General features: G+C 47.7%; 1 protein-coding gene across 2 annotated transcripts in view; it reads right to left on the bottom strand.

Annotated features, from left to right (window-relative positions):
* Window positions 1-15,566, bottom strand: part of WDR12 (WD repeat domain 12) — a 252,188-nt gene that overhangs the window by 63,168 nt on the left and 173,454 nt on the right. For both annotated transcript variants that reach the window (XM_085648960.1, XM_085648959.1), the window contains exon 7: window positions 6,920-6,965. In XM_085648960.1, coding sequence (XP_085505086.1) covers window positions 6,920-6,965 — 46 coding nt within the window. The remainder of the gene's footprint in view (window positions 1-6,919; window positions 6,966-15,566) is intronic.

Genomic DNA, 15,566 nt, shown 5'->3' with positions numbered 1-15,566 from the left:
CTGAAGGCTGAGCTTTCCCAGGGGAGGAGGGTGGTCGCATGGGAATCTATGAAAGTTTTCAATACTGGAGAACCAAAGTTACAGGTAAGCAACTTGTTTTCTTACCCCAGTATTGGAACTTTCATAGATTCCCAAGCTTGAATCAGAGTAACTAGCAGTTAGGAGCACATTTTTTGAACCTTGATTCCTTATTTATTCATTATTAATCATTAAAACCAAAAGTCAATGGTATCTAAACACATTTGTAAACATAAGGAAAAAAGGAAGAAACAAGCAAACGAACTGAAAAAAGTGCAAAGAGCTTAAACAAAGACTGAAGGAGGGTTGAAAGGGAAAAGCTCACCACTTAATGAAAGAGGTTCCTCAGGACTGCCTGGCCCACTGCTGTGTCACTTTGCGTTGAAGAATCCAGGCAGTAATATCTTGTAAATGTATGAGTACTGCTCCAGGTTGCTGCTCTGCATATCTCCCGGATAGGAACTCCGGCAAAGAGGGCTGTCTAAGAAGAAATCGCCCTTGTGGAGTGAGCACGGACCCAACCTTCTAGGGGCTTGCCCGCTGCTTGGTGACAATACTGGATAGCGCTGGTAATCCAACGAGCAATCCCCTGCTTGGAAAGGGGAAAACCCTTACGAGGGACGCTGCAAGACACAAAGAGCTGAGGAGACTTCCTGAAGTCCTTAGTACGTTGAAGATAGAATTTTAAGCACCGCTGAATGTCCAGTGAGTGGAGTGCTTTCTCTGCTGGAGTAGTAGGATGAGGGAAAAAGGTTTTGAGTATGATCGGCTCATTCAAATGAAAGTCTGAAGGCACTTTCGGTATGAACTCTGGGTTGGTACGGAGTATCACTGTCCCCTTTTTAAATTGGAGAAAAGGTTCCTGAATGGTGAGAGCCTGTAATTCACCTACTCTCCTAGCCGAAGTTAAGGCTAGCAGAAGAGCCACCTTCCAGGAGAGGAATTTCAAATCCGCACTGTGAATAGGCTCAAAGGGATGCTTTAAGAGCTGGGTGAGAACCAAATTAAGGTGCCAAAGAGGCAGCGGAGGCTTGACTGGAGGGAAAACACTAAAAAGGCCCTTGAGAAACTGTTTAATTATCCTTGCCGACCAGAGGGAAGGACCAGAAGATGTACGTCGGAAGCGAGAGATGGCGGCAAAATGAACTTTGATGGATGAGTGAGCCAGCCCTGCTTTCCCGAAAGAATGTAAGGAAGAACTTCATGCGGTGCAGAAGAAAGAGGATGAATGCCCTCCTGCTGGCACCAAAGGCAGAAATGCTTCCACTTTAGACCGTATGTTTTGTTGGTACTTAGGGCCCATGCCTGAGAAAGTACGTCTCTATATTCTGCCGAAATGGTCAAACCAAGAAATTCTCAGCGCTCTAGAGCCATGCCGATAACTACAGGGATCGAGGATCCGGGTGCCAGATTTGGCCCTGGGACATTGTCCGCAGCGAAGGAATCGGCTGCAAAGGAGTGGACGCTCCAGGGAGAGGAGATGCAGCTCTGTGAACCAAAATTGGCGGGGCCACGCAGGAGCTATCAAAATCATCTTGCAAGGTTCCGCCTTAAGCTTCCTGAGAAGTCTGGGGATCAGCGGAATGGGGGAAAAGTGTAAACAATGGCGCCTGACCAGGCCATCGAAAGCGCATTCCCTAATGATCCCAGTTGGTGAAGCTTGCTTGCGTAAAATCGTCATTTCTTGTTCTCCAGCGTGGCAAAGAGGTCTATTGACGGCCTACCCCACAGGCGAAAACCCTGCTCCAGAGTGGACTGGTCCAGTTCCCATTCGTGGCTGACTGATTTCAGTCTGCTCAGCGTGTCCTCCGTCTTGTTGAGAACGCCCGAAAAATGCTCTGCTTTTAGCGATATCCCATGCTGGATAACCCATTCCTAGATTGTCTGAGCTTCTTTTGACAAAAGACCAGACCTAGTGCCGCCCTCTTTGTTTATGTAATGCATGGCAGTCGTATTGTCCGTTCGTACCAGGACTGCAGACTGCTCTATCTGCAGGAGGAAAGCCTGTAAGGCCAGGTGAAACGCTCTAAGCTCCAGCAGATTGATATGTAGAAGACTATGTTGGGGTAGCCAACGGCAGCTTACGTGAAGGTCTTGCAAGACCGCTCCCCAGCCCTCCAGCAAGGCGTCCGTAGTGATTATTTGAGAAACTGGGGTGACCTGAAGGAGAGACCCTGAGAAATCTTTTCCTCGTTCATCCACCATGATGCAGCGTCCCTCAAGGACCCGTCCACTTGGCGCCACTGCAAGTCTAGCTCCTCCTGGAGAGGGCGCATCCATAACCTGCAGTGAGGAATTAGAGGAATGCAGGAAGAAATGGACCAGAGGAGGGACTTGTAGAGGTGAATTGAAAGTGACCGCCTTCTCATAAGTAGACGGGCCATGACTATCAGCTTTTCTTGTCTCTCCAGGGTCGGAAAGGCTTCGTTGAGGGACGTGTCCAGAATGGCTCCCAGGAAAGGGCTGTTCTGGATGGACACAGAGTCGACTTTTCCGTGTTGAGAGTAAGACCCAGATTGTCGAATATGTGTGTGCACGCTGTGACTGATTCCTCTGCCGCGTGCTTGGAAGAAGCCTTCAGCAACCAGTCGTGCAGGTAAGGAAAAACCTGATGCTGTTAATTTTGCAGAAAAGCTGCCAAGGGAGCTAGTACTTTTGTAAAGATCCGCGGAGCAGATCTGAGTCCAAATGGCAGGACCTTGAACTGAAAGTGGCTCTTGGCTACTGTGAAGCTAAGGAATTTCCTGTGGGCTGGATGGATGGGTACATGAAATTATGCGTCCTCTAGATCCAATGTGGCCATGTAATCTCCTGAGTTGAGGAGACGAAGGATGTCCTGCAAGGAAACCATTTGAAATGACTGTTTGATGAGATAGGTGTTGAGCTAGAATAGGGCGCTACTTCTCTAAGGTCTTCCGAACCAGGAAGAACCGGGAGTAAAACCCCTCTCCCCGCTGAGAGAGAGGAACCGGTTCTATTCCCCCTTTCAGGAGCATTTGATGGACTTCTAGATATTTTGACTCGGTGGCGCGGGGCGGCTTGGAAGGCGGTGCATGGACAAACTCCAGAGTATGGCTGTATTGAATGATTTTCAGAACCCAACGATCCAATGTTATATGCCGCCAGTTGTGGAAGTAATGCAAGAGCCTGCCTCCCACTGGTGTTACGGGAGGAGAAGGGACAGTAGGTAGAGCCAGCAAGCCGCTATTGACGCATAGAGGAGTCTTTCCCCTGGTGTCCTTGTCGTCCTCTGTTGTTAGATCTAGAGAAAAGAGGATGATTGACCCCGCCGCTGGTTATATTGCGGGCGGTAAGATTAACAGGCTGATGCATATGAAGAATACAGTTGCTGCTGGTATCCTCCTCTGTAGGTAGGAAGGCCTCTGCCTCTGGCCCCACGAAAGGGGACCTTGTGGTATTGCAGAGTCCCTAAGGATTTTGTGTTCTTTGTGTCTTTCTTAATGTCCTGGAGCGCATCATCAATGTGCTGCCCAAAGAGCAACTCCCAATCGAAGGGAAGATCCAAGATTTTATTTTGGACCTCTGGCGACACCATGTAGCTCGATGCCAGCCTTGGCGACGAAGGACAGCAGCTCCCACTAGGGAGCGGAACGCAGTCGTTGCAATGTCCATTGCACAGTCAATGACTTCAGAAGAGGTTTTCTCTCCCACTTGAAATATCTTTTTTGCCTCTATTCTCGCATCTTCCGGCAATTGATCCAGATAGGAGGAAAGGTCGCACCACATTGACGATAGTAGCGACCAAGTATTGCTAAGGTGTTTGCAGCCCTGACCATCAGGCTGGACATGGAGGAAAACCTCTTGCCGACGTTATCGAGATGTCTGCCCTCTTCATCTGGAGGTGAAGGATTTTTAGACTTTCTTTCGGTCGCCTGGGAGATGACAGAGTCCGGTTTAGGCTGACTGACCAGGCAGGCCGGGCTATCCTCAGGAGCTTTATATTTCTTTTCAAGGCGAGCCAGTACTGGAATTACCGTGGCTGGACATCTCATCACCTTTAGACCCTCATCCCAGACATGACCAACTATAGGAATGGTCCGAACTATTTTTCTGTAAGGCTCTTTGAAGTCATAAAGGAAACATTCGGACTGCACTGTGGGCATGGGCAGTTCGAATCTCTTAGCAGCCCTTTCCATCAAATTATGGAAACCCCCTATGTCTCCAGGGGGAGAATCCACTGGCGCTGGTGAAGCTGGATCAGGAATGATAGTCATTCCACTCCGTGTCTGGATCTGAAAGAGTGATGTTGCCCTGGTCCTCATCAGAGGTATCATCCTGGATGAGAGGGACGATTGGCGGTGTATCTGGAGCCACGGGCAGTGGTGGAGGCAGTGGCAATAGAGGGGGAGAAGGCAGTGCCGGAGGAACAGCTGTAACTGGCACCCCAACCGGAGATTGTGTTGGGAATCTTCGTCTATAGTCCGAAAGCATAAATTGCAAGTCCGTTAGTAGGGAGGAAGGCATAGAGACCATCTGTTGCTGGCAGACCTCTTGATAACCTAAGGGAGGATCATACTGCTGCTCCTCCACGTATTCTTCCTCGGAGTCTGTGTCCTGGCACTTAACATGCAACTGAGATGGGCTGTTCGCATACCCATACGACCCGTCATCCTCCTCAGATCCTTCCTCTTCAAGGAGGAGTGCAGGTGGTAGATGTGTCACCCTCCTGGGGGAAGTCATCTCAGGGGTAATCTGGCGCTTCCTGACTGTAATTGCAATTTTTTCCCTCATCGACGAGGTAGTCGACGGGGTCGTCGACGATGATGTAGGGGTCGTCGATGAAAATATGAACACCATCGACAGTGCCGTAGTCGAGATCATCGTCACCACTGCTGCAGGTGCTGCCGTCGTCGTTGTAGACGTGGTTGCCGTCGTGACCACCGCCGTTGTCATCCTCGTCGACGACAGAGTTGCCACCACTGCGGATCCCACAACCGGCGTCGATGCAGTCGACGCTGAACCATGCAGCGTAGGCGGAGACGAGGAAATCACCATTGACGAGGCCGTTGACGGAGCCAGAACTGAAGGAGACGAGGACTTTGACGGAGTCTGAGTCGATGACAGCATCGTCGACGAATTAATTTTCTTCACAGACTTGCCATCAGAAGAGACAGACGAGGGCTTTTTGAGCTGCCAGAGGAGAAGATGGAGGAACTGAGCTGGACTTCCTCTGATGTCACTCCTGCTGACAGTCCTTCCCTCTCCTTTACACTTCGGTGAGGAGATTTGCTAGGACTACGCCTTTCAGACCTATGAGAGGTCTTTTTCAAGGCTTTACTGGGACGGTCTTTAGAAGGTGAAGGAGAAGACCTAACCCTTTTCACAGATCTCCTAGAAGATGAAGCAGAGGAGGCCTCATCACTATCACTGGAGACTGGCTCCTTCCTTGACTTAAGCTTCTGGAGCCAGGTCAAGAGACGCCCCTCACAGTCTCTCAAAGTTTTCGTTGAGAAGGTCCAGCATATCTTACAGTCTGCTGCATTATGGTCTGGGTACAGACAGTAAATGCAATCCTTGTCCTCCACATAAAGTCTCTTCTTAGCACAGGTTGCACACGCTTTAAAGAGGGCTTTCTTCTCCTTGTCAGACATATTGACACGTAGTCTAAGCAGGTCTTGTAGATAAACAGGTAAAAAACGTGTAGGAATAAGGTTGACAGGAAAAAACTGAGCAGAGCTCAGTGGAGACTCCCTTGCACAACGTGCGGTGGAAAATCTGAGGTTCTGAGCTTCTCTCAGGAAGGTGCTAGAGGGTGAGGCTAATCTGATTGGTTGTTCATTTTATTTGTTCTCTTTTACAAAAAGTGGTGGATATGTTACAAAACTAGAATGGGCCCAAGCCTAGTTTCTTTTTTTGTAATGGTTTCTATTGCTATTTTATGTATGCCGGGGACTCCCATCTCGACGACGGGGAATGATTCAAGCATGGGAATCTATGACAGTTCCAATACTGGAGTAAACATTCTTCTTGGTAATGGAAACTGATGGGCTCCTTTTCCGCCAATGCACAAGGCTGACCTCTTTCATTGTCCTGGAAGGTCACCATTATAGTAACCGTCACCTCAGCCAAGAGGGTCAATGAGCTCAGAAGGGCAAAAGACTCTTAAATTGCAAAGAGATTTCCCTAAAAAAGGACCATTCTTTCCTTCTTTCAAAAGAATATTTAGGATTATCACAAGAATCAAACAACTCCCCTACCTACTTTTTCCTCATACCCTTTATCCCGAATAGGAAATTCATAACACACTTCAAAAGAATGATTTTCCACTAAAGATGTATACAAATCAGTATTACTCATTGTTAAATGGTGCTGACCATACTGGTTTGGTTTCCTCAAGGAAATCCGTTGTACCAGAAAGGTGTGTCCTCAGAAGCAGCTTAAGAGTACAAGTAGATGCAAGGCCAAACTCTGCAGGAGTTAATGCACTCTCCAAAACTACATGCAAGAATCGTTCATTTTTTATATGTTAGCTACACCATGTATCTAGGCATATTATTTAGCATTCAAACCAACTTTAGAAAGATGTTAATTCTATATTTTAAAAAAGATCTTCCTGTGCAAAAACAGCAATCAGCTGGGCTTTCAGCATGGTTAAGTCCTTTGAATGAGATATAGAGACTACAATATATGATAGGTCAGAAACAGATGATTTGGATTTTATGCATCATCCAGCACTCACCAACAAAAGTAAACAGGTGCCACATTGTATTGACTTAGTAATAGAACCATCTCCCGTCCTATGGGCAGAACTCAAGCAAATTAAACTAGGCTTGCTTTATCATAAAATATTAGTTTCAGTACTGCAAAAAGAGCAATACACTTGGATACAACAAGGCATTTCATATAAGTAGATTCAAGAGTAAGTGGTGGGGATGCTTACCTGCAGACCAGATCTTCAACATTTTGTCCCAAGAACCACTGCAGAACTAGAGAAACAAAAAACATTTGCATAAAACTGTATCTGAGTAAAAGCCACTACAGCATTCACACACAGTCAGGCAACATTAACCCAATATAACCCAAAAAGCTATGGCAAAGGATGAGACCACACAATTCCTACCAGAGAACTATATGTAAAAGCATTGTTTCTTTCCACGCCAAGGACAGATCTTACTTGCAGCTGATACAGAGAACCATGCTGTACAGAGGACACAGAACCTTAGGTGTCATTGGCTGTTAATAGGGCTGGACAGGACTCTCATTCCACTGTGCATTTCTCTGCTGGTGGCCTGTAGCCCTTAGGGAAAGTTGTGGAAGCCCAGGGGTGTTCTTGGTGTCTCGGTCACTTTCCCCAGATCCCAGAGGTTAACTGCAGCAGGAATGGGAAGGCCTCAAGAGAGCAAGAAAAAGGAGTAGGGAAGAGGGAGGTAGAGAGAAATCAATCAGATAGGCAGAAGTGAAAGAGAAGATTGACAGAGTATGGATGGATGGAAAGAGAGAGACTGTATGAGAAGACAAAGGGAGTGGGGGAAGTTTAAGCATATTTGCCAGGACTTCTTTTGGCTCCCCACTCCGGCCCTGACTGCTTATCAGAACAATATTAAGCGACTGGTCTTAGCTATGGGAAAGGGCCCTGGCTTCCCAGTCTTAGCTCCCATCAAGATGTGCCACCCTTTAGAAATTACCATTGTACTATTCCTGGCAGTCTGTGAGTTCACCGGTTTATATTGTGGGCACAAGGAGCCGTATTATTATGAGGGGAGTTTTGGGTAGTTAGTATCAATATTGTAGTAATATGCTTGTCACAAATGTCCACCTTCTTTCAGTTCATTGCTAGACAATGTAACAGCCGCATTAAGATGTTGTATATACCTGGATTGTGGCGGAGAGCTGCAAAGGACTAATGTATACAGGACTGGATGTATAAAATGTTACAAGCTGCGAACATTGTAATGATGCAAATGAAAATAAGAAATGCAATATGTTTTTTTTTTTAAAAAGGAGCCGTATTATACATATGGCGCACTTTCCCTGTTTGGCCACAGCCCACGTTTCAAAAAGGTGCACGAGGCGCAAACAAGGAAGGTACTCTGTATTACAATGAATGTGCTGCCCTAAGGGCAGCCACAAACTCGAACTGCCCTAGGGGCAGCACAATCAAGTGAAATACGGAGCAGCTGTTTGATAGCTGCAACATGTTCCTCTGTAAAGGTGGGATTTGCCTCCACTTTCAAGAAGCATTATAGATCCCCTTGTAGGCGGGTTTACTGAGTGTGACTTGCAAGGTGATGTCGGGGGGGTGGGTTTTCTGAGGGCTTCCTTTAGGAGGCACACAAAGTGTGACACCTCTCCTAGGGGAATTTTTGCCTCTGCGCTTTGGCCGGTAATACGGCACAGGGGCAAAGTGATCCACTCATTTGCCTGGGGTCATGCCTGCATGCGAATGAGAAAACGCCCTCTCATGATAGCGCACAAGCATCTGTGGTCCCTTCTGCAATACCATTGTTCCTATTGGGGAGAGGGGGGGGGGGGGGGGGGGGAGTGGAGGGGGGGAGGGGGACACAAAAGCAGGTGCACACAAATGTTGCGTCCCCATTGAACAATTGTAATATAGACCCAGGACTTAATTTTAGAACACATCTTAACACAGCGCCAGACCGTGAACTCTGCAATTGTTTGCGAGCAAAAGACTAGGATTTTACATGAAAAGGAGAAGAGCCTCCTTCTAAAACACCATACTGTCTCTCCTCACTGCTATCAGTTGCTGCACATTTTCTGCTCCTTATTTTGGTTGACACACTAAAATCTACAAAAAATGATGGATCGAATCATAGAATTATTTTCAGCTCTGGTAACTAGTTAAGTCGCATCCCAGTTCATCGTTACTTTGCCCACCATGCCACCTCAGTTTGGACCCAACCATATGTAAATCAGTCTTGACCCTGTTCCAGTGGCAACAGTCCACTCTGAACTGCCAGGCCAGGACCTACCTGAACTGGAACACAAGACACCCAGGACTGGATCCCCCTAGTTAAGGCTCATCAGCCAGGTATAGCTTGGTTCCAGCGACACAGTGTGAAAGGGACCCACTTCTGGCCACTTAGTTCAGATAGGCTTTGGATAGGATCTTTCAAGGACAGTATCTCCGACCCTATACTTTTCAGGCATCTGCTCTAGCTATATACAGCGGCTCATGCTAATCTAGTTATGTTTTTCGATGTAAAAGTTCCTGTCAGCACTTTTTTATGATCTCTTCTGGTGTCACGCAAGCTTTCATCAATTCTACCTCAGATCAGTGTATTTCGCAAGCCATCTCACAACACACTGGAGCTGGGCTGCTATATAATTTAACTTGTAATCTAAGACTTCAACCTTGTGACAGGCTGGCTCACCATGTACTATACCAAAAGGAGGTATAGTGTGTAGTGAGTCCAGTGGACCTCCAAGAATTGTACAGAGGCTAAATAGATAGCACTAATGCTCTATTTTGTGGTAGTGTGGGCGCGCAGTTAGGCTTATCAGAGGGTTGTTCTAATGCATTTGTTGTGCACACAGTGGCAATAAATCAGAGACCCATTCAATAAATAGACCAATTTATAAAAATAGTGCTTTGGTTTATTTATTTACTAATGCCACAACATTTTCATAGAAGCAAATATGTTTTTAAATGAAAATAATTAACCTATGGGAGGAAAACAATAATGCGGTTTTGTAGGCAAGTACACAACTTACAGCTCCAGTCTTTGGGATGTAGGGCCAGCAGAGGACAAGGTTCAGGTAAGCACCAACACTGCACCACCAGCGGCACATAGGCGACTGGGTACAGAGGTCAAATCTGGAATTCGGACCCAATGTTAACCAATGGAGACTGGGGTAATTGAAGGCACGCTGCAGGTGCAGTGTGGCCAGATCGCTGTTCCGGAAGGGCACCAGGGTCCTTTGTCTTGGTTTCTTGGGGACAGGTCCGCTGTCCTCAGGAGGTCTGGTCTTTTTCGAAGGCAGGCAGTTCTCCCAGAGGTTTTGAGGGTCGCTGGCTGCAGGACAGGTTTTGATTTCTTTGCAGGATCTTCAAGGCTGGAGACATGCCGGTAGGGCTGGGGCCAAGTCAGTGGTTGTCTTCATTTTTCTTGGCACGGCGTCTTCTTCATCCTCTCTTCTTAGGTCAGCAGGATCTGGTTTCAGGGTCTGCGGGAGACACCTACATACTAGGGGCATTACAGGGAAGTAGCAGGGTTCCTAAACTGGGGAGGCTACACCCACTATTATGCCCCCCTCCTGTGGGAGGGGGCATAGCCCTAGCCCTGATTGGATAAATCTCACCATCTTCAAGATGGTGGGCACTGAAAAATGTGCTTTAGTTCGCCTCATGCACAGAGGGATGGAGTTGACGAAGGGGGCACACCTCCTATTCTTTCTAAGATTTCCCATCTATTCTACCCACCCAAGAGTGGGAGTTTGAACCAGGGGCTGCCATCTGCAGCTGGCAGCAGAGGCTGGGGTCGCATTTCAAAGGCCTTTGAAGCTTCCCTCTCGAGCACTGTGCCCATGCTGGGGGAGGAGGTGTGACCCCTCCACCCAGGATGTGCTTTGTTTCTGGCCACAGAGAGCAGATGCTCTCCACTAAGGGACCAGCAACATGTCTGGTGGTGGCAGGCTGCCTAAAGCTAGTCAGAGACCACACCGGGATTGGTAGGTTTTCAGGAAGCACCTCTGAGGTACCCTCCGAGTACATGGTTTAATAAATCAAACACCGGCATCAGTGTGGGGTTATTAAGAAGCAGTTGTTTGGTACCAAACACTCTTGGGTTCAGAGAAGCCATCATGGTGCTGGGGAACTAGGGCTGCTGAGTTTCCAGTCCATGTACTCTCTATGGCTGCCCTGGCACTTTCAATATCCAAGAATAGACTTAAATATTGTATGGGCATATCTGCTTATGCAGATATGCCCACAGCTGTGATATAGTGCACCCTGCCTTGGGGCTGTAAGACCTGCTAGAGGTGTGGCTTTCCTATACTTTAGGCAGTGACTTACAGGGGGCTGTAGTTGTCAAACGCAGAACAGTTTTTGGTAAGAAGCACTGGCACAGGGGACCTGGTTGGCAGGCACCCTGTGCACTACAATCAAAACCACATCATTTTCCAGGCAAAAGGTGGGGGGTTAACCATGTCAAAAGAGGCTCTTTTTCACATGACCCTCCCTCCCCCGCTCCAAACGAAAGAGGATACACTTAACCTTCCCTTGGAGAGTATTCATCTTCTAGGTGGAAGAACCTGGAAAGGCCATCTGCTTTAGCATGGGAAGTCCCTGCTCTGTGCACTACTGCAAAATCCAATCCCTGTTGGGATATGGACCACGTTAGCAGTTTGGGGTTTTCTACTTTCATCTGTTGTAGACATCTGAGAGGGTTGTGGTATATCTGAACTAGGAAGTGAGTGGCAAACAGGTATGGCCTCAACTTCTTCAGGGCCCAGACCACAGCAAAGGCTTAACCTCTCTATGGCACTCCAATGCTGCTCTCTGGAGAGAAGTCTTCTGCTTATGAAAACAACAGGTTGGTCATGTCCTTCATCATTCGTTCGTGCTAGGACTGCACCTATCCCATGCTCAGAGGCATCTGTCTGCACTATTAACGGATTGGGAAATCCTGGAGCTTTCAGGACTGGGGCAAAGCACTTTCTATCCTTCAGGAATGCCCTGACTTGGGTCTGGGTTTTTGGAGCTTCCCAGTCCAGAATTGTCTGGACCTTGGGTTGGAGTGGCTGAACTTGGCCTCCACCTACCACGTGACCCAAGTATATAACCCTTCACTGCCCTATCTGGCTCTTACTTACTTGCCTTGACAGTGAAGCCTGCACTTCTCAGAACCTCAAGAACCTTCCCAAAGTGGACCCTGCCAGGTGGAGCTATAGACAGCAATATCGTCCAGATAAGCTGCACTGAAAGATTCCAACCCAGCAAGGACTTTATTCACCAACCTCGAAGGTGGCAGGGGCATTCTTTAATCCAAATGGCATCACAGTAGTGACCACTTGGGAGTGGAGAATGTAGATTTTTCTTTTGCTCCAGGGGTCAGACCCATCTGCCAGTACCCTGATTTGAGATCAAAGGTACTCAGATGTACCTAACCTGTCAATCAATTTGTCTGCTCTAGGAAATGGATGTGCATCCGTCTTTGTCACAGTGCTGAGACCCCTATAGAGAATGAATGAATGAATGAATGAATGAAAAAACATTTGTAAAGCGCGTGGTTACCCGTGGGCATCCCAGCGCTGCCTGTGGCGCCACTTAAGCTTTGAGCAGATCAAGGAAAAGGAATATGCTACTTACCAGTATGCATCTGTTCTTGGCATGTAGAGCTGCAGAGTTGTACACTTAGCATAGATCGCCATCTGGTGTTGGGCCCGGATGTTTGCAGTTTGTTTTTGTTCTTTGGACAGTCTTTGGAAGTCACGAGTTCGGTGACTCCTCCTTCGGTCCGTACTGCGCATGGGCTTCAGCTCCATCCTCAGATTGTTTTTCGCCAACAGGGAACTGATGGAGCGTAGTAATAACAGTGAGAAACCCATGTGTGTTGTATCTAAATAAGATGGACTGGAACGGATACAGGTAGCCGGGAAGGCGGGTTGGCGTGTACAACTCTGCAGCTCTACATGCCAAGAACAGATGCATACTGGTAAGTAGCATATTCCGTTCGAGGCATATGAGCTGCACATTGTACACTTAGCATAGATTATATAGCAGTACCCAACCTTAGCAGCGACCACCGGTATCCGTTGCAGCGGTTTGAAAAAGTGTCTTTAGTACAGCCTGGCCCACACTAGCTTGCTGCTTGGAATGCACATCTACACAGTAATGTTTTGTGAAGGTGTGCGGTGTTGACCATGTGGCTGCTTTGCAGATGTCATCTAAGGGTATGTTCCCTAGAAATGCCATAGAAGCCCCTAACTTTCTAGTAGAGTGGGCTTTAGGTGGAACAGATAATATTCTTTTTGCCTTTTGATAGCAAATTTGTATGCACTTTACAATCCACCTAGCTATCCCTGATTTAGAGATGGGGTTGCCTTTATGTGGTGGAGAGAAGGAAACGAACAATTGTTTAGTCTTCCTGAAAGGTTGCGTTCTTTGTATGTAGTACAGCAAAGCCCTCTTAACATCAAGTGTGTGTAAGGCCCTTTCTGCAACAGATTGAGGTTGCGAGAAAAAGACAGGTAATTCCACAGATTGATTGAGATGGAAGGGGGAAATGACCTTGGGCAGAAACTTCGGATTTGTACGAAGTATGACCTTGCTGTGATGTATTTGTAGGAAGGGTTCCTGTATAGTGAACGCTTGTATTTCACCAACCCTTCTAAGGGAAGTGATAGCTACGAGGAAAGCTGTTTTCCAGGTGAGGAACTGTAGCTCACATTTATGCATTGGTTCGAAGGGTGGACCCATTAGCCGTGTAAGAACTACATTTAGATTCCACACAGGGGAAGGTGGTGCCCTGGGAGGAATTACTCGTTTAAGGCCTTCCATAAAGGCTTTAATAGCGGGCACTCTGAACAGTGATAAATGCTGTCTGTTTTGTAGATAAGCAGCAATCGCTGCTAGGTGTAGGCGTATGGATGAATATGCCAGGTTACACCTGTGAAGATGGAGCAGATAGCATATGATGTGCTGTATGGATGCATCTAAAGGGTTGATTGTATTGTTACGGCAGTAAATTACAAATCTTTTCCACTTTCCGGCATAGCATGCTCTAGTGGTAGGACGTCTGGCTTCCATGATAATGTTCATGCAATCAGGGGGAAGGTTAAGGTATCCAAATTCTAAGATTTCAGGAGCCAGATCGCAAGGTTGAGCTGAGCTGGGTACGGGTGCCTGATTTCTCCATGGTTCTGGGTTAGGAGGCATGGGGACAGGTGCAGTTTTTGATGTGGCACCACCGATAGCTGTAGTAGTGTGGTGTACCACGGCTGCCTGGCCCATGTTGGGGCTACCAGAATGAGTGTGAGGGAGTGCTGTTGTAGCTTCCTTACCACTAACGGAATTAGTGGGAGAGGTGGAAAGGCGTATGCAAATCTGCCTGACCAGTTCATCCATATCGCATTGCCTTTGGACAATGGGTGTGGGTATCTGGCGGCGAAGCTTGGGCATTTTTTGTTTTCGTGGGTGGCGAAGAGGTCTATCTGAGGATGCCCCCACTTTTGGAAGAATGGGTGAAGAACTTGTGGATGCAGTTCCCATTCGTGTAGTTGTTGCGTTTGTCTGCTGAGCAGATCTGCCATGGTGTTTTGTACACCTGGAACGTGCTGTGCCAGGAGAAAGATGTTTTGGGGAATTGCCCATCTCCATATGCTCTGGGCTAAGCGGGAGAGCTGGGGAGAGTGTGTCCCCCCCTGTTTTTGGATATAATACATTGCAGTCATGTTGTCTGTGCGAATGAGGACTGCTTTGCCCGAAATCTGTTTTTGAAAAGATTTTAGGGCTAGAAAGATCGCCAAGAGCTCCAGATGTTTGATGTGGAGCGATTTTTGCTGTGGCGTCCATAGACCTTGCATTGTGAGGTGTAAGAGGTGCGCTCCCCAGCCGGAGAGCGATGCGTCCGCTGTTAGAATCACCTGAGGAACCGGGTCCAGGAACGGCCGCCCTTTGGAAAGGTTTGTGGTGTTCCACCACTGCAGAGAGTGATGGGTGCGGCCGTCCACCAACACCAGATCCGTCAGCTGACCCTGGGCCTGGTTCCACTGTCGTGCTAGGCACTCTTGAAGTGGACGCATGTGGAGTCTTGCATGGGGCACTATGAAAATGCAAGACGCCATCATTCCTATGAGCTTCATAAACACTCTTGCTGGAAGAGAGTGTTGAGGAAGGAATGTTTTGCGCAAGGCTTGTATGCTTGCGATTCTGGCTGAGTTTGGATAGGCAATACTTTTGGAGGTGTCTATAGTGGCCCGAGATATTGCTTTGTGTGAGATGGTATGAGGTGGGACTTTTGGTAGTTCACCGTGAAGCCTAGCTGGTGGAGCAGTTGGATGGTGCTGTTTGTATGTTGCACACATTGGTCGTAGGACGCGGCTTTTATCAGCCAGTCGTCTAAGTAAGGGAAGACGTGAATATGTTGACGTCTGAGGTGTGCTGCTACTACCGCTAGGCATTTGGTAAACACCCGTGGTGCGGTGGTAACCCCGAAGGGGAGAACCGTGAATTGGTAATGCTGACCGTCCACCACGAACCTGAGGTACTTCCTGTGAGAAGGGTGTATTGGAATGTGAAAGTATGCGTCTTTCAGATCCAAGGTAGTGAGAAAGTCTCCCTGACAGAGGAGCGGGAGGACTTGTTGTAGGGTGACCATGTGGAAATGGTCTGAATGTATGTACGCATTTAGAGGCCGGAGGTCCAGAATGGGCCTCAGGGTCTCGTCTTTCTTTGGTATTAAGAAATACAGAGAGTAGGCCCCTAGATTTTGCTGATTGACCGGGACCTGCTCTATAGCGTGTTTTTGGAGGAGGGAGAGCACCTCCTGTTTGAGTAGTGTGGAATGTTCTTGAGACATTGGACGGTGCTTTGGTGGGATATTGGGTGGGGTAGATGTTAGCTCGAG

Source organism: Triturus cristatus, chromosome 3_2 (assembly GCF_964204655.1).
Source record: "Triturus cristatus chromosome 3_2, aTriCri1.1, whole genome shotgun sequence".
NCBI classification, from domain to species: domain Eukaryota; kingdom Metazoa; phylum Chordata; class Amphibia; order Caudata; family Salamandridae; genus Triturus; species Triturus cristatus.
The sequence above is the reverse complement of the archived record's forward strand: the minus strand, read 5'-3'. Positions and strand labels throughout refer to the sequence as shown.